The 18,720-nt window shown below is 36.5% G+C and overlaps 1 protein-coding gene and 2 long non-coding RNA genes across 3 annotated transcripts in view; 2 read left to right on the top strand and 1 right to left on the bottom strand.

Moving 5' to 3' along the window:
- Window positions 1-16,776, top strand: part of LOC103130641 (interferon-induced protein 44-like) — a 42,142-nt gene extending 25,366 nt beyond the window's left edge. The window contains exons 3-13 of the mRNA XM_016666084.1: window positions 6,838-6,990; window positions 7,296-7,464; window positions 7,728-7,828; window positions 7,906-8,064; window positions 11,121-11,151; window positions 12,753-12,786; window positions 14,174-14,375; window positions 14,881-15,030; window positions 15,185-15,353; window positions 15,932-16,032; window positions 16,102-16,776. Of these exons, the coding sequence (XP_016521570.1) occupies window positions 6,838-6,990; window positions 7,296-7,464; window positions 7,728-7,828; window positions 7,906-8,064; window positions 11,121-11,151; window positions 12,753-12,786; window positions 14,174-14,375; window positions 14,881-15,030; window positions 15,185-15,353; window positions 15,932-16,032; window positions 16,102-16,263 (1,431 nt within the window). The 3' untranslated portion in view covers window positions 16,264-16,776. The remainder of the gene's footprint in view (window positions 1-6,837; window positions 6,991-7,295; window positions 7,465-7,727; window positions 7,829-7,905; window positions 8,065-11,120; window positions 11,152-12,752; window positions 12,787-14,173; window positions 14,376-14,880; window positions 15,031-15,184; window positions 15,354-15,931; window positions 16,033-16,101) is intronic.
- LOC107834547 (uncharacterized) lies at window positions 689-14,292 on the bottom strand. The gene is made up of 3 exons (XR_001660340.1): window positions 14,215-14,292; window positions 7,698-7,767; window positions 689-734 (listed from the first exon to the last, which is right to left on the bottom strand). It is a non-coding gene; the product is annotated as an uncharacterized LOC107834547 (long non-coding RNA).
- LOC107834548 (uncharacterized) lies at window positions 11,432-11,905 on the top strand. Its single transcript, XR_001660341.1, has 2 exons — window positions 11,432-11,777; window positions 11,818-11,905. It is a non-coding gene; the product is annotated as an uncharacterized LOC107834548 (long non-coding RNA).
- Window positions 16,777-18,720: the final 1,944 nt, after the last annotated feature.

The raw sequence follows: 18,720 nt of genomic DNA, 5'->3' as shown, positions 1-18,720 counted from the left end.
TGTGCCGCTATCATTTTAAAGATATAAAGAGATGTTTCTAGAGGTCATCAAAGGTCAACCAGCCCCCCGCCCAACTTCTTCAAATCAGACAAAATGGGTGTCAATCAACTAAGCTACGTTTGTGCTGGTGTGTGCAGCAAAATTCTTTGTTTGTGCTAGTATAAAACCAGCACAAACGTAGCTTAGATGTTTGACACCAATTTTGTCTGATTTGAAGAAGTTGGGCGGGGGGCTGGTTGACCTTTGATGACCTCTAGAAACATTTCTTTATATCTTTAAAATGATAGCGGCACAAATGAAAATTTTTGCTGCTCAAATGAAAATTTTTGCTGCACAAACCAGCACAAACATAGCACAAATGTTTGACACCAATTTTGTCTGATTTGAAGAAGGTTGGGGGGCCAACTTCACTCAGGTGACCCCTGCACTAAACCTTCATTCAGTAAAGTAATGTAACTGCAAACACAAGAATGCAAAATACACAAATTTTACTTCAACAATGATAGGGGTTGCATAAAGTGGTAGAAAAACCATGTTGCAGATTAGTCTTTTATACATGATTTCATAATTTTCATTTCTAAAAAAAAAAATCCTACAGCTCATCTTAGAAGAATTACTTCTATATACTTGTTAAAATCAGTTTATTGCTAATACAATATTCAGATACAAGAAATAGCAAACTTTGTATCCACAGGAATCCCTCAGCTGGCGATTCTCACCCACATTGATGCAGCCTGTGGGGAAACAGAGAAAAATCTGAAAAACGTCTATAGGAGCAAATATTTAAAGAAAAAGGTGAGTCTTAGAAAGATTGATTCAAAACAGAATAATAAATGAACTAATGAACTGGCTCAAAATATTTTTGATGTTTTTAAATATAGATGGCTGACTTCAGCTCCAGTCTGGGGATCCCAATGAACTGCATCCTCCCAGTGAAGAACTACAGCAGTGAAACTTATCTGGATTCAGACATCGACGCTCTGATCCTGAGCGCTCTGAAACTAATGATTGACTTCGGAGACGACTACACTGACACACTCTTGGAAAAGTTTTATCATTATCAATATATTATCATATGCTTTCTTGTTGCCTTTTTATCTTATGTATACTATTCTAGTGGTTAGTTACACCTCTTTACTATATATATTCATTTACACATTTGGTTTATTTTGCTAAGAATTATTTTGCATTTATTGATTACATTGATATGAATGAACATTTACTGATTTGTTGCTGTTAACCTGTGTTTCCAGACATTGGATGGTTTAGATTTAGAACAATGGACATGTAGATGGTGGAAGTGGAAGCTGTCAGGTGAGACTTCATGGTATATGAAAAAGTTTAAGTTTATTGGTTGTTTCCCGTCATGAGGTGAAGACTGGGTGCAGAAGATAAGGATGCATTGCTTTTTTGGCGGGGGGAAACGAGTCCAGAACTGAAAGTAAAGTATGTGTAAACGTGTGTGAAGAAGGATAACAGTGAGAGCATCTCTGTTTTAGTTAGATGGTCAATGACTTAATGTACCTCATTGTCTTTTCTTTGATCAAGCAAAGCCTTAAAATGAACATTCAAATTCATAGTATTCAAATAAAAACTGATTTCTACTCAATATACTGAATGTATCATATAATCCAGTGGGTCTTCCTATAAATCACATGATCTATTAAAACTGAAAGTGAAACTATTATCCTTTGAATACCTTTGTACCTGGGCGTTGTTACCATTTCATCCCTTCTCCTTCCCTGAAGGACATCAACTTTTCAGGTAGGTTTAGCAGATAAAAGACCTGCAGTATTATTAGCATGGATTAGCTGCAGTAATCCATGAATTCATGTGTTTGGGCAATTTCAGACAATTTTGGGTTTGTGTTAGGAAAGTTCAGCAAACTGTCATACCTTTGGTTGATAAGTTGGATTTTGTTTTCTGTGTTTCTCAGTTGCTCTTTTATTTAGATCTGATATGTTTTGTTTTACTTTGGTCCAGATCTTTCTTAGTTATTTTAGTTCATCACTATTCTGTTATTTCTTATTTTGATTAGATTAGTTTTGTATTGATTGCTCAGTCTGTCCTAGTATTTCTAGTCACATATATTTCTTCTAGTTATTCTTAGTTACAGTAGTTTAATAGTTTTTTGTGTCTCTTATTGTTTCCTGTTGATTTATTTTCTAGTCCCCTGTGCACATTTGCTCGCTCTGTCGCTCTCTTCCGGTCTCTCTCTCTTCCTCTCTTTCTCTCACCGCAGAGAGAGAACGAAAGTCTGCTTCTCAGTCTGAATTTCTCCTCTCTCCCCCTCATATTTGCGATAAGTTTGCCAATTAGCCCAGTTCTTCTCGTTTCAGCAATCAACCTCCCAGTACTTAAGCTCCTCTCTATCAGTCACTCCTGGCTGGTTCCTCCAGTCATTTCCCTTTGCTTCCCCGTATTCTCCCAGTGTCTCCTGGCTGGATGTTCTTAGATATATTTTGCATTTCATCATTTTTTCATAAAATCATCAAATTCAGCTCCTGCCTCTGTCTCTCTGTGTTTGGGTCCTACAACTTCACCAACCTTCAACATGATACTAGAAACCAGCCAAGGACTTTCTAAGAACTATCAGGTTAAAACTGGTCAATATTTCCACCATAACCTCACCTTGGGGACGGGTGAGTGTTGCTTCTCACCTCAAGACAGTTTTAGAACCAGAATTTTCACTCCTGTCATCTCTTGGATTGATGGACATATTTGAAGAGGTGGAGTTTAACAGACTCAATCCACCTCGACCTCAACTCACCTCATTTCAGGATCATCCACCTCTACCACAATCCTCCACAGTTCAAGACCACTCCTCATTGGTATCAGCCCCCCACAGCTTTTCCAATTGGTCTGTCACCTCCACCTGTCCTCGTTATTTCTGTCACTAGCTTCATGATTCCCAGCTTGCTCCACTTATCACAACTTTAAAACGCACTATTCACACCAGTTTTTCAGCAGCAACTTCCTTGTCTCCAATGTCACCTCTCACATAACCTTCAAGGCTGCTGCAGAACCAGCAGTGGCACCTGGCACGTCTCCCTTGCCATATGCCACTGTAGGAGTCAAACTCCTCCAGCCTCCAGATCCTCTTTGGGGGTTTCTCCGGCCTCAAGGCCTCCAAGGTCCCTGCTCTTCTGTTGCCAGCCTGCAGACTCTCTGCACTTTCATGATATTACAAACTATAGTCTTGTTTTTGTCCTAGTCCTCCTTCTGAGGCCCTCTCTGTCCTCTCTTTGGGTTGTTTTTGTGTTTTGAACTCTTCAGCAATCTGGTATCTGCCTTGAGGGGCGGAAATGACATAAGGATTTGCATCCATCCTGAATTCATTTATTTTGTAACTTCTAAAACTAAGCTAAAACTTATTATTATTAGTAAAATAATAAAAAACAATATGGAGAGAAAAAACTAAGTCTTCATTCTCACACTTTCTCTCATAGCACATTTTTGTCCCAGTCATGGGGGGTTCTTCTTCTTCACCTGGTAAGTAACGCATGGTTGTTGCAGTTTTATGATTTAAAGTTACTTTCAGTTTTAAATTACCTAACATAATTAAATGAAATTAACCTATTGTTAAATTATAAATTAATATTATAGAATATAATTCTAAACTGATGTGATGAGTACTTGTCTAAAAGTATAGTAATGGAAGCATTACTAAATTATCTTCAGGGCAAGGTAATGATGTGTTTTGGTCCATTTCATTCTGGAATTTACAGAGGAAACACAGGAAGGCTAAATTTACCTGAGTAGCTTATCATATTGCATTTTACTGGTGTAATTTTAAATAATTACACCAGTAAATTATTGGTGTATATTACTATTCTCTGTAATATACGAGTGACGAGTCTATTACAGCCAAAAAACTAAATAAAAGAAAAACAAAACAAAGAGCCGGAGCCCAACTTCCAAAGGACATACATTTGTGCCCTCAATATTTCTCTCCAGAAGACTTTGTCATTTGTACGAGCAAAACTGACAAAGGCGCTATCAGGAGATTATTACCTTAACAAGCTAAAAACAACTGCCTTGCCAGCAGTTTTCATCCACTAAGCGCCTAAACCCCACCGCCGGGCTAGAAGCACTTTAAATGCTACAGGAGCTCTGCGGCAGTAGTACCCAGAATGCATTGCAGTATGAACAACATGGTGACGTTCATGTGACAATATTTTATCAAAATTTATTATAAAAAAAATAACCCAACTAAGCAGCATACAGTATTATTACTGTATTGTTTTTACATCTAAAATAAATATTTCTCAAATAAAGTCTATTGTTACAACTAATCATTGATCCTATTAAAGTAACTTTTTAAATTAAAGTACTTCAGTGAAATTAAGCTTCAGTTAAACCATTAGAAATAATCATAGAATATAATTCTAAACTACTGTGACAAGTAATAGAATGAAGTCTGAAAGTATAGTAACGGAAGCAAGATTTGAATTTTAATTATAAAATTCAACTGATTGTGTCCAATTACATACTCAAAATAAGTTCAGTTACTAATTCTTCCGTTTATTTTCACTCTCAAACAAAACATAGCTAATCTTATAACAGTAATGGTTTTGACTTAAGTAATCTTAACCTTAATCTGTTTTGCTGTGTTTAGCTCCTCCACGTAAGTATAACTGGATTTACATCAAAACAAGTTTTTTGCTCCTTCATCAATTATCAAATGAACTGCTGGAATGTATCAAATGAATTGGATCCATTGTAATTTATCAAATACAAATTAAATCAAATTTTGCTTACTTTTTGCAAGACTAATTCTTTAAGACGTTGCTCTTTATCTTCTATTACAGTTTTAACAGCTCCATGGAGAGAAATACCCTGGGGGTGAGTAGATTTGTTTCTGTACATCTGCATGTCACCAGTGTGTTTGTTGCTCTTTGCATCATCAGACAGTAAAACAACCAATTTATAATCCTATCAAGTTTTCTTAATGTTTTCTAACTTGTTTAGCTTGGCATATTTGAGTAAGTTATTATGAAGTTAATTTCAGGTTTTGTCAAAGAAAACAGATAAAACAATGTAAAAGGAACAACAGCTGCACAGTATGTGTCTCTCAACTGGCAGAATTGCAGAAAGAGTTGATCAGTGTAGATTTTTTCATAAAAATACTAAAAAATACACAAAACAACAACAAAAAAAAAACAACAACAAAGCAACCCCCATTTTATTCATTGACAAAAACAATTCTAATCACAACTTATGTTTTACAGAATCTGTAATTATGGTTAAAAGAATAGAATCCCATGTAAGGTGTTCCTATGCCTAAAACTGAGTAGACATTTTTCTTCTTTTATTTCCACAGATCTCAAACTGTGTTTTAATTAACTTCATTTCCATAGGAGGTATTGAAGTTTTCCAGTTGATCTGCTGAGGCATAGATGGCTGCTGTACTGGAAAACCTCTCTGCATGTGGAACACCAAAGAGGAACAATATGCAGTTTCTTGAATTTTGTATAAAAGTGACCAAAATGTTCTCGTCTCAGGATGACAATTACAACTCTGATATTTTATTTAGAGTTGTAACATCAGAGTTTCAGAGATTCAGAGTTGTAATTTGAATAGTCCAAAGGAGACTATTGTTTGTCATCTAATGCCGAGATCGACTCAAAACCTTCCGTGATCGACGTGTCGCACCGCTGCTCTAGCAAAACACGAACAGTTCAGAAACAATATGAAATGGGAAAAAAGTTATTTCTTAACTGATTAAGTCGTATTTTAGATTGTTCTTGAAAAATTAATCAGTCACGCCTGATGGGTGCACTTTTTACAGCTGACAGCCGCTCCCCTCTCTTGCAGGTACTGCGTACCCCCGCTAAATCTTTTAGGGGTACGCAGTACCCTGCCGTACCCCCTTACTTTCACCTCTGCTCCTACATGATCCTAACAAAATGTAAATGAAGCCCTACAGGCGCTCAGTAGCAACAAGTTTGTTCTGGCAGAATATTCTGTAAATTTTAAACTTACAAATATAAGTTTAAAATTTATATTTGTAACTTTTATTTTCACATATTAACAGAAACAAAGATGAACTTCTGCAGTATGTGAAGCACTTTCAACCTCAAAATGAAGAAGTGGAAGCCATCAGAGTTTTACTCTGTGGACCAGTCGGTGCAGGAAAGTCCAGCTTCATCAATTCTGTCAACAACGTCCTGCAAGGGAGGATGACCCATGAAGCTCTGGCCAGCTCCACAACCTCTGATCAGAGTTTCACCAAGATTGTGAATATATTTTTTTGTTCAGCATTAAAAGCTCATTCAAACTTTTAAGTGTCAGCTTGGTGTATCAGCTCGGTTTCTACATGTCTGAAGGAAAAGTTAGATGATACTTTATACTATAAAGTGTAAAATTTGTTTATATTTCATATTCATGCTCAAGTCAAAATGTAACCCTATGTTTTAAAGGATAAAATCTGCATTTGTGTAAGAAAATGTGGAGTTAAAATGTTTTTCTTGTGCCCTAATTCTGCTGAATAATCAGTAACATGGCAGAATGCACAACCTTTTCTGACACTCAGTGGTTACAGACTTATTAGGAACTGAGACACTAAAATTAGATTAGCACTGAGATAATTTTATTTAGTCAGACAAATTGAAGGTTTATCAGTGAAATAGTTTGCAAGGAAAAATATATATATATTTTTAATGAAAACGCATGGGTAAGGAAAAGAACACACAATATATATTTCTGCTTTTATTTTCAATTACGTAAGTTTTGGTCTTCCATAGTTTGCAGCTCTTCTCACAGTTTCAATTTTCTATTTTTTGAAGCTATTTGCTTAGTGTTTACATAAACTTTTATCTCCTTTTATCCTCTCAGTATCAAACCTATAAAATCAAGAAAGAAGACAGAGGAAACTTTTATCCGTTTGTGTTCAATGACATCATGGGTCTGGAGGACGGAGATGGAAGAGGAGTCAGAACAGACGACATCAAACTGGCCTTGAAGGGACATGTGATGGATGGATATAAGGTATAAATATATACTTTTACTTTTAAAATGGGGCACCACATATCTCAGTGGTAGAGCAGGCTTATCATTTTCAGAGGCCACATTCCTCAATGCATCTGTCTTTTGCTCTCTTCCCTCTTTTTTCTTCCAGTCCAGGTAGTAATGCATAAAGACCACTAAAGCAAAAAAAACAAAAAACCTTAAAACTTATCCTCAGCAATCACCTAAAAGGCTCAGGTCCTAAATCCATCACATTTAGCTTCCCTTATATGAGGTATATGCATTTAGTATCAATTTGACTTAATACACATTATGTTTTTCCACAGTTCAATCCTTCAGCTTCTCTTTCTGATGGTGATCCTGGCTACATCTCTTCCCCGTCCATCAATGACAAAGTTCATGTTCTGGTTTACATTTATTCTGCTAATGCATCAGAAATGAAGTCGTCCGTTTTACAGAAAATTGGAGAAATCAGAGAAGCAGCCAAAGAGCTGGGTAAGAAACAAATTGTACAATCAAACTTAAATTCATCAAAGTAATGTAACAACAAACATCAATGAGTAAATACTGTAAACACTTTGTCAATAACATTCATTTGTCGCATAATGTTGGTGGAAAAAAATGTGTTGCAAAAATGAAATGGTCTTGAATGTTTCCCACTTTTTATGATTTGCTCCTCTGCTGTACTTGTTAAAAATATATTCATGTCTAATAACATGTAACATTACCCACGCAAGAAAAACTCTCTGTATCCACAGGAATCCCTCAGCTGTTGATTCTCACCCACATTGATGAAGCCTGTGGTGAAACAGAAAAAAATCTGAGAAACATCTACAGGAACAAACATTTAAAGAAAAAGGTGAGTCATAGAAAGATTTATTAAAAACAAGAGGGAAAGAAATATGTAATTCTGAATGTACAGCTTCATTTAAACAGATGACTGACTTCAGATCCAGTCTGAGGATCCTAAAGAACCACATCCTCCTAGTGAAGAACTACCGTCATGAAATTCAACTGGATCCAGACGTCGACACTCTGATACTGAACGCTCTGAGGCTGATGATTTACTTTGGAGGCAGCTACGCTAAAAACAGTGTAAGTCTGCAGAACAGTGTGTGATATGCATGGAAATCACAGCAACATTTTGTTCAAATCAGTAAAAAAAAAAAAGAGTTAAAATAGTGTTAGAGTCCTTTTATCAGGCAGAGGTGCACTTTCTTAAAGAAAATGTTTTTGTCGTTGAGTTGATTTAACTTAAAATGTACAAATGTTGGGATCCAAAATTTACATTATTGTTTGCCTTTTGTAATTATTAATAAATGTGATTAATAACCTGTCAGTAACAAAATTATTGATGAAGTTAACGTTTCTTTAGTTGGCTCAATGCAGCAATTTCTGTATCTAAGTAATAATAAGTCAGACTTCTCTGTCTTTTGAAGGAATGACTTCAAAAGTACAGCATCTCTCTCTTTCTGTCTCTCTACATCATATTATCGAGCTGAATACATTTAACTTCTCTGCAGTGTGTTATCACCCAATAGTCAGCCACATCCAAATTACCTCCCCTCAGACTCCAGCAGACTGACTACTGTCCAGCTCTCCACCTAACGGGTCCGAGAAGCCTCTAATTCCTGAGTATTACTCCAGATGAGAATTTAGAGGACATTCTGTTTAAGCTGGGCGCGAGAAAGATGCGTCTAGACTCTAACTACCTTCAGATCCAGAAGCTGTGACCCTTTACAGTTAATGAAACAGTCATTTAAGTAGCCCGCAAAAGTCTGTTCAAAAACCATTCCTGTTAACGGTAGCTCTTTCTTTATTAATAACGTGCACTTGTTACAGTAGATCATTTTAGAAACTCGGCACGAGTCCCAGGGTCATTATTTATCATAACCAAAGAAACGTCTGAAGCCCCCTAGTTTACTAGGATCATGAACATTGACTTTACATTAACCAGAAGAATTGGTTTTTAGTTACCTTAATTAATTTAACTGTCCACAGCATCAATTAGACTTTAATGTTTTATTAGCAAGTTTTAGCAGGGGAAAATGACATGCAGCTTCTTAAATAAATAATAAATAAAAAAAATCAAGAGATTAACATATTTAAGAAATTTTGAAATTACTCCTCCTTCTAATCCCTACACTGTGTCACTGATCTAAAGAGAGGCTTTGGGATGCAGTTCCACTCGTCCCTAGATGCTGAGTTGGTCTTGGCAGCAGAAACCTTTAATTTCCATGGTCAGAGTCCTGTCTTGCTGTGGCATAATCCTTTTTAGAATAGATCCAAAGTTGAACTGGTGAATATCCTCCATGAACTCAGTTCTTTATCCATAAGTGATCTTTGTCTATCCCCCATGTCCACTGCAGCGTAGTTGAAATCTTTTGGATTGAGTGTGGGGCTATTTGTCAAATCAGAATCCCAGGTTGTGGGTAAACGGATCTTGTTCCCTTCTTGGGCAGCGCGCAGTCTTCACCATCCCGGGGTATCAATACGCAGCCATCAGTTGATTCTGCACCTTCGTGTGATCTTGACTCAAACGCTGCGGAACAAAGAACACCAGTTCTTCCTTCTCATGTATTTTTGTGCTCTCTATATTCTGGTGGTGAACGCCTCAGCGGTTTCCATACTCGTACTTTTCTTCACCCAACTTCCCCTTTTTCCTGGGTGTTGGGCGTTTTCGATCAACTGCTGACCTTTCAAACTCTTGAACTTCCTTTTTTGGTAACACTTTATTTGAAGGGGGGTGAATAAGACTGACATTACCCTGTCATAAACATGACATAACACCTGTCATGAACATGAATAAGTCTTCATGAATATTTATGACTGTTGTCATAAAGCGTCATTCAGTAAATTATGACACTTTTAATACAAAGTTGACATTATTCAAAATGTCTTTGTTATGACAACTTGACATTAACCAGGAAATCATTACTGTTTAAACTTTACCTTTAATAACATAAAGTTACCTAATTTTTAAAGTGCAACCAGTAATACTTTTATAACAAATTTATATCAGTAATGATTTCTTGGTTAATGTCAAGTTGTCATAACAAAGACATTTTGAATAATGTCAACTTTGTATTAAAAGTGTCATAATTTACCGAATGACGCTTTATGACAACAGTCATAAATATTCATGAAGGCTTATTCATGTTCATAACAGGTGTTATGTCATGTTTATGACAGTGTCATTACAGTCTTATTCAACCCCCTTCAAATAAAGTGCTACCCCTTTTTCTTCCATGCTCACAGTTCTGCCTCCACCCAGCCTCTTGTTGCGACACAGTAAAAGACACTTCTATCTAATTTTTATCTAATCTACAGTCATTACTTTTATCCATTTATGACCTCTGCTTTTCCACTTTCTAATCAGAATCACATAACTCATAACTTTAATTAATAGTACATTCAAAACAAGCTTACATAAATTTCAATCATCATTAAATCATAATTCAAGATTATTTCTTGCCTCTCGGCCTCTGTGACCCGTTTTCTGTGTGTCCTGGAAAGATCTCAATCAGTCCCAACCAGGTTTCACGACAAGTGATGAAGTTTTGAAATCAGGGAACATTTTACCATTTGGAACGATCCGATGTTTTCAAGACTGAATGTAAATTGATTCTGCTAACGCTTTCCACTGCCTTCTCCCTATGGTCCTTCACTCATTTGGACAAATAGCCTGCTCCATCAGAAACAACCAATCAGAGCCGGGGGGAGGGTCTTAGTGCTAAATGTTAGCATGGGCACCGATAACGGTGTCAGTAACACTACACGAACATTACTGACACCACTAAGACCCTCCTCCGGGCTCTGATTGGTTGTTTCTTCCTGGCAGAGTTGCATTTTCGCAGACGGCAATACTGGTTCAGGACAGAGATGGAGGAGGTCAATTTTTACAGCATACTGTCACGACATGTGGAGAACTTTAACAAATAAAAAGATATAGGTTTGTAAAAGTTACATATTGCAGCTTTTAATACTTCAAACAAGTAAATTCTTTTGTATTTTTAGAAGAAACAAAAATTTTAACATTTATTGCTTTAAAAGGTTTAGCATAAAAAGTCGTGAAACAAAAAGAAAAAAAAACATTCAAAAACAATTTGGACGGGAAAAAACTAACTTTTCTTTCTCTGTCTCTCTCACAGCACGTTCTGAGGAGCAGTGCTTCAGGTTCACGTAAGTAATACAGGATTGTTTGGTTTAAATACACGTAAATAATTAATTGCATCAGTTTTCTATTTTAAAATAACTACATTATAAAGTGAAACAAAGTAACAGTGAAAGCATTAGAAATTAACATTATAGATTGAAACTGTAAAACTAGTCACTAGTAGTGGTTTATCAGGTTGAGAGGATTAAGTCCAGCGAATTATAACACGCTTCACACTGCAGTTAGACATTCAGCCGCACATTAACATGCTGATGGTGGTAAGCTACACTGTAGCCACAGCTGCTTTGATTCAGCCTGACAAAGGTGAGGCTGCTGTTGACACCCCTGAGTCCTCTGACCACTGGCCAGATGGGCGAAGTTTCTTGTCCAAGGACAAAACGAAGGAGACAGGTTCAAACTGGCAACCCGCTGGTTACAGGTTTAACTGCTACTGCTGTTGCCATCTTCATCCACTAGAAAGAAACAAAAGCACCCAGTATAAAACTCTCATTTTATTGGCTGAGAGGTTGCCAGGCGTCTCTCGAAACAAAAAGTTTTGAGAGACGGCAGAAAATAATTCATAAGCGAGCAGAGAGGTTTGCAAGTGCAGATTTGATCCAAGCAGAGAGACGTTTTGAGCGTGAGGAGAAAGGTTTGAGAGAACGCAGAGAATATTTAAAAGGGAACAGAAGTTTTGAGTGCAAGCATTTTAAGTTTTGAGAACAAAAGATCCAAAGTCCTGCTTTCAGAATGAAAGTGTGTGCTCTTGACTTATGGCAGTAAAATTCCTCTGTACATCCAGAATTGCTGTGATGAGCAACAGAATAAAATCTAAAAGTATAGTAATGGAAGCGTGATTTGAATTTTAATAATGTAATCCTCATGACAAGTTTTTTACTTGACTTGCAGTGTCTGTTTTATAACTTAGAAACAGAGACTGAAAGCAATGACTGTTTATTGTGGATATTTTAACTCACAAAAATGAACTCACCTTCCCACTGAAGATATCAAGGCTGCTTTACGGCCTCAATATCCTGGAATTTAATGTCGATGTCAAATTTATTTATATAGCACTTTAAAAACAGGTGTAAAACTGTACCAAAGTGCTGTACAGGAACGACAACAACACAAATTGACAAAAACAAAGTATCAAAACATTACTTCAAATAAATGTCAAAGAATAACAATGAGTTTTCAGAGGCGATTCAAAGTGATCCAGGCTGTGGGCAGATCTAATCTGGACAGGTAAATTGTTCCATAGAATAGGAGCAACAACAGAGAAAGCCTGATTTCCTTTCCTCTCAAGTCGAGTCCGAGGAATCCAATTCAAACATTTTACACTATTCATGTCCACTATTTCATAAGCTCACTGTAAAAATTTACCATTTATTCATTAATAGTTTTGACCCAAAACAACTTAATGTATTGTGCTGTGTTTAGCTCCTCCACTGCCACCACTTAAGCAGAGCTTGTTTGTTGTTTTTTGCTTCTTCATTAAATGACCAAATGAACTGCTGGATTGTTTGACTAACTCAACCTTGATAATAAATCAAATATAATCTAAATGTGATTTTTTGCTTACCATTGTGTGTTTTTTAAAGACATTTCTCTTAATTTTCGACTACAGCTTTGGAAAATCCATGGAGAGAAATATCCTGGGAGTGAGTAAATTTATTTTTGTCCATCTGGATGTTACCAATGCGTTTATTGCTTTTTTGCCTCATCAGGCAGCAGATCACTGCCTGTTTAATCTCAGTTTTCCTTAACTCTCCTATTATGTTCATTTCTGAGCTGCATGAATTTTTAAATATGCGGTAGTACCAAAATCATTTTTTTCCCAGAAACATTTTTTAAAAAAATCTGATTTCTAAGTCCATTGTTAAAAATTTCAGTCAATATTTAGTGCAATGATATTTTAACTCTTAGCTCCAAGCACAAGTTATGATATTCCCCTTGTTCGACTGTGTCCCACAGGGTTAAGGTTTGGTTCATTACATTTATGGACAGAATAACTAGGCACAGCCAAAGTGTTGAGCGGATCGGTTTGGTGGCCTTAGGATCGCATCCCTGTGTTTTGCAGATGATGTGATTCTACTGAGTTCATCAGGTCATGATCTATGGCCTTTACTGGAGTGGTTTGCAGCCAAAGGGAGGCCATGGTATTAAAAAATACCATGGCTTCCCAATCCAAGGTCTTTGTTAACTATAAATTCGGAGTTTCCCAATTGGGTATCGACTTTATCCACCAAATAATCAAAGATTTATTTTTTGAGTCACGTCTTTCTCCTCACTTTCAAGCAGGACAAAATCTGATTTGTATTGATTTAAAACAGGATCCTCACATCAATACTCAAATTCAGGATAATTATGCATTTTAAAGAGATGTGGGTAGAGTAGCCAAAGATTTTACTCGAGTAAGAGCAGCACTACTTCAATATATTTTTGCTCAAGTAAAAGTAAAAAAGTAGTCATCCAAGAAATTACTCAAGAGTAAAAAAGCAATTAATAAAAACGTCTACTCAAGTACTGAGTAACTGATGAAATTAATAATTTGATATTTAAAAATTGACATGGTCATATGTACCAAAATATAAAGTCAAGTGGAAGCATTGGTATCTTAAGGACCAAAATGACAAGAATTAGTGTAAATATATAAATATAAAAAAGGAAATGAAATCAGGCAAAATATATTTTTTCTTAAATCCAAAATCAGTTTCTTTGCATGTAAAACTTTAACAGAAACTGGAGGTGTGTGTGTCTGGTGTCTCATGAAGTTTTGGTTAAAACAAGTTTTTTTTTTTCATTCAATGGGTAGAAAATCCAGAAATTTTACTCAAGAGTAGAGAAAATTCAATAAAATTACTCAAGTAAAAGTAAAAGGTACAGCATAGCAAAAATACTCCTAAAAGTAAATTTTTTTCTAAACTTTTCTAAAAAGTTACTCAAGTAAATGTAACTAGTTACTACCCAAGTCTGATTTTAAGGAAGATATTTGTTCTGGTAGATTAAATCACTTTAATTGTAACTCTTATTTTCACATTTCAACAGAAACAAAGATGAACTTCTGCAGTACATGAAGAATTTTCAACCTCAAAATGAAGAAGTCAAAGCCATCAGAGTTCTGCTGTACAGCCCAGTCGGTGCCGGAAAGTCCAGCTTCATCAACTCTGTCAACAACGTCCTGCAAGGGAGAATGACCAATGATGCTCTGGTCAGCAACATAGCCTCTGATCAGAGTTTCACCAAGAAGGTGAATTTCATTTTTTGTTTGGTTTTAAAGGCTCATTCACATTTTCAAATATTATGACTTTTTACTTGTGTCAGCTTTGTGTATCAGCTCAGTATCCATCCATCCATCCATCCATCCATCCATCCATCCATCCATCCATCCATCCATCCATCCATCCATCCATCCATCCATCGTCTTACACGTGTATCCTGGTGGGGTCTTCAGGGGTCAATGGATGAGAGGCGGTGTGCACCATGGACAGGCAATCTCCACATGTCTGAGTGAAAAATTTGCTCATACTATATAGTATAAAATGTGAAAAAATAGAGGGTTTTATTACACATTCACCCTCTATTCACCTTTAGAGGTTGAAATATACACCAAGATTTAGAGTAGCTCCTTGTTCAGATTTTTATTTTATAAAGCAAATTTCAGTTTGAAAATAAAATAGTTCATATATTTTGAAGAAGATTTTGCAGAAGATTTGTGTACTGCCTACATAAAAACCTAACTCTTTTTCTTTCAGTATCAAACCTATAAAATCAAGAAAGAAAAGGGAAACTTTTATCCATTTGTGTTCAATGACATCATGGGTCTGGAGGACGGAGATGGAAGAGGAGTCAGAACAGACGACATCAAACTGGCTATGAAGGGTCATATGAAGGATGAATATAAGGTATAAATATATACTTTTAAAATAATTTTTATCACCTAAAAAGTCATGGTCTATTTGGCTCAGATTCTAAAACACTATCACTACCTCACTATACTGTATGTGAAACTATATTATCCACACAAATTTCTCAAAATTGCATCATTTATTTCCACAGTTCAATCCTTCATCTCCTCTTTCTGAAGATGATCTTGACTACATCTCTTCCCCGTCCATCAGTGACAGAGTTCATGTTCTGGTCTGCATTTATTCTGCTAATGCATCAGAAATGAGGTCATCAGTTTTACAGAAAATGAAGGAAATCAGAGAAGCAGCCAGTGATCTGGGTAAGAAACAAATTATACAATCACATTCTTATTCAGGGAAATGTATGCAGCTGTGTATGCAAGTTGGTTGTATAATGTAGGAGGACAAAATTGTGTACAAAAGTTAAGGTAACATTTTTCTGATTTGTCTATTTTTTTCTTTTTGTAATGTCTTATTTCTAGATTTTCAAAAATGACTCTTATGGCATCTTAGAAGCATTCCTGGGTTTCTTCCAGTGTATTATAAGCCTGGCGGGTACAGGCTTTACTTGTACCCCCACCAGGCTTAGCATTGCTTACTTTATTAAGTCTTTTTAAAATGTTTGCATTTTCTTAAGAATTTATAGTTGATGATCAGGTATTAATCTAAAAATCTTTCAATAACACATAATTATCAAGTGATATTTTCAAATGTTCTGTCAACTTTAAACATCTTTTAACTCAAAAACACAGTGGGCAGCTGGATGAACGATTGCCCTAATGCCCAACCGCCAGGCTTAGCAAGTTTTCTGGGGGAAACCTTGCATTGCTGTGATGTACTTGATATATTAATTACTAATAATCTATAAAGTTGCTCAATAAACTCTCTGTATCCACAGGAATCCCTCAGCTGGCAATTCTCACCCACATTGATGCAGCCTGTAGGGAAACAGAAACAAATATCAGAAACGTCTACAGGAGCAAATATTTAAAGAAGAAGGTGAGCTGCAGAAACATAAGATTCTCTCTCACTGTATCAGACTCTTAATAAACTTATTTTTTTCAACAGATGACTGACTTCAGCTCCCATCTGGGGATCCCAATGAACTGCATCCTCCCAGTGAAGAACTACAGTCATGAAATTCAACTGAATCCAGACGTCGACGCTCTGATTCTGAGTGCGTTGAGGCTGATGGTTGACTTTGGAGACGACTACGCCAACAAATTGTGAAGCCACGGCACAAAATGTTATCCAGTCAATAGTGTCTGTTTAAAGTAAACTTTTATTTTTCTTTAAGTTGGTTTAATTTAAAACTCCAATCAGGTGTAAACACCAGAGAAATGGCAAAAGACAGCAAAAATACACTGTAATACCTAATTCATTTCTCCTTATTTTAAAAGTATATACAAACTCATTGCCTCAAAATTGTTTAGTTTTCATTAAATACACTGAGTAACACCGACATTTCTATTTTAGTGAGTTTAACTTAAGTTCACATAATAAATCAGTTTGTTGCTTAACTTAAACAGCACCCAAAGCTTTTTGTTGTTGTTGTTTTTGCATATTTAGATAAATGTATGAAACATAAATTTCCTATTGAAAACAAATTTACTAACTCAAAACTATGTATATAAAAAGAACTTTACTTTATTGAAACAGTTCTTGGCTCGTGTTTTGTTTGTTTGTTTATTTGCATCATAAAACACAAAGTCACAGAACACAGTCAACGATCGAAACGTAACATTTTGTCAAGTGTCGTTACACATGGGAATGTTTTTCATATACATCAGTATTTTAAAGTCTATATTTCATTGTTTTATAAGTCTGATTTTGTATACGTAGTCAACATCATGTTGTATTATTTTAAATGACTACTATTCGACTTTTTAATATATCTTAAATATCCTGTTTAAAAGCCCATCTAGGCACAGGTATTGTAAATTAGCTTACCCCATAAGCGCTATGACAGTGGTCACAGTGTTTACTGGGTTTTCAGAATTTTATTTTAGTTTTTAGTTTTAACTCATTAACTTACCTTATTTTTTAATTTGTCACCTTGTTTTGCTTTCATGTGTACTGCAATGTGTTTACACTGTTACAACTATATTGTGTTGTTTGAGTCTGGAGAAACGACGACGAAGTCAATAAAGGTGTAAAAGAAAGAGTAAGATGAACAGGCAGAGGAGGACGTGAGGAAAAGAGAAATAGAAACATGCTCAAATAAAACAGGTCTCACATTGACTGACCATATCAGTCAGTTATGTGTGCATAAAGTCATGCAGAAGGAGGCTGAGATGACAGTTTTATTTTTAACAATATTCATCAGGTTTTCCTATCAGTTTGAGTCATTAAACAACATTTGTAAAAATGAAGACTCTCGTAAATGTTGTCTGCCTCAGTAAAGATCCAAGAGGGTGAAGCATGTAATGTTCACTTTGTTATTGCTTTATGGACTCTTTACATTTCAGATGATACTCAACCTGAAGATAGGACAAGCAACCATGCACACACACACATACCTAGGGAGAATTTAGAGAGACCAATTAACTTGACAGTCATGTTTTTGGACTGTGGGAGGAAACCGGAGTACCTGGAGAAAATATGCAAACTCCATGCAGAAAGAACCCGGGTCTTCTTGCTGAAAGGCAGCAATGCTACTAACTGCGCCACTATGCAGCCTCTTGAAATAGATCTTCATTGTTAATGTAATCTTAAATGCTGGGTTTTTATTAGCTGTAAGCTGAAAATATCACAAAAAATTTAATTAAGGCCTTGAAAACATGTGTGTGATTGATCAATGTAATGTACAGGGGTTTCCTCAGTGTATTACAAGCCTGACAGGCTGCCTGCCTGGTAGCCTGGCAGGCATTTTTTAAAGTCTTTTTAAAATCTTTGAATTTTTAAAACTTTATAGTTGGTGTTCAGGTGTTAATCTCAAAAGCTCAGTTCACCCACCTGCAAGTAAGACCAATAGTAAATGCAAGACCAGAGGCGCAAAAAGTGGGTATGCAACGCATAGGGGCGCAGCACCAGAGGGGGCGCCAAAACCCTGTCTGGAGGGGGCTACGCGCCGATTATGTTTTCCCATACAGTTCAGCGCCTCACGCTCCTTCACCTCTCGCACATAACGAGGTAAATGTAGCGAGTTTTACACTCCACGCAGCTTCGCCTCGGGGGGCTGAGCGTTGGACTTTCACCCTGAGGTTCCTTCCGTCGGAGGGGGGGGCGCCGATTTATGTTTTCGCATCCACCTGAATAATGTGCAGTTGCGCCACTGTGCAAGACTTTAAATTCCCACAAACCCTGAACTCATCTTACCTGTTCCCCTTTGAGTCCAGAGATCCAGCACCACCGAGACAAGCACCGGTTCCAGAAATCTGTACATATTTGTCTGCCACTTTGTATTATAAACCACCTTAACATTTACCTGTCTCTGGAGTTGTGTTCTGCGCATGTGGGTTCAAAGAATTAATCCCATCATGACAAGGGGTGCGTTTTTTTTTCTGCCGATTTGAAGGGCAGAACTTCGACTCGGTGGGAAATTTTATGTTTTTGATTGTTTATTCAATGTTGCACTCTGTGTTTAATGATGTAAAGCACTTTGAAATGCCTTGCTGCTGAAATGTGCTATACCAGTGGTTCCCAAACTTTTTCTTCTGCGCCGCCCCCCCAGTGGTTTCCAAACAT

Source organism: Poecilia formosa, unplaced genomic scaffold, assembly GCF_000485575.1.
Source record: "Poecilia formosa unplaced genomic scaffold, Poecilia_formosa-5.1.2 Scaffold657, whole genome shotgun sequence".
Lineage (NCBI taxonomy): Eukaryota > Metazoa > Chordata > Actinopteri > Cyprinodontiformes > Poeciliidae > Poecilia > Poecilia formosa.
The sequence above is the reverse complement of the archived record's forward strand: the minus strand, read 5'-3'. Positions and strand labels throughout refer to the sequence as shown.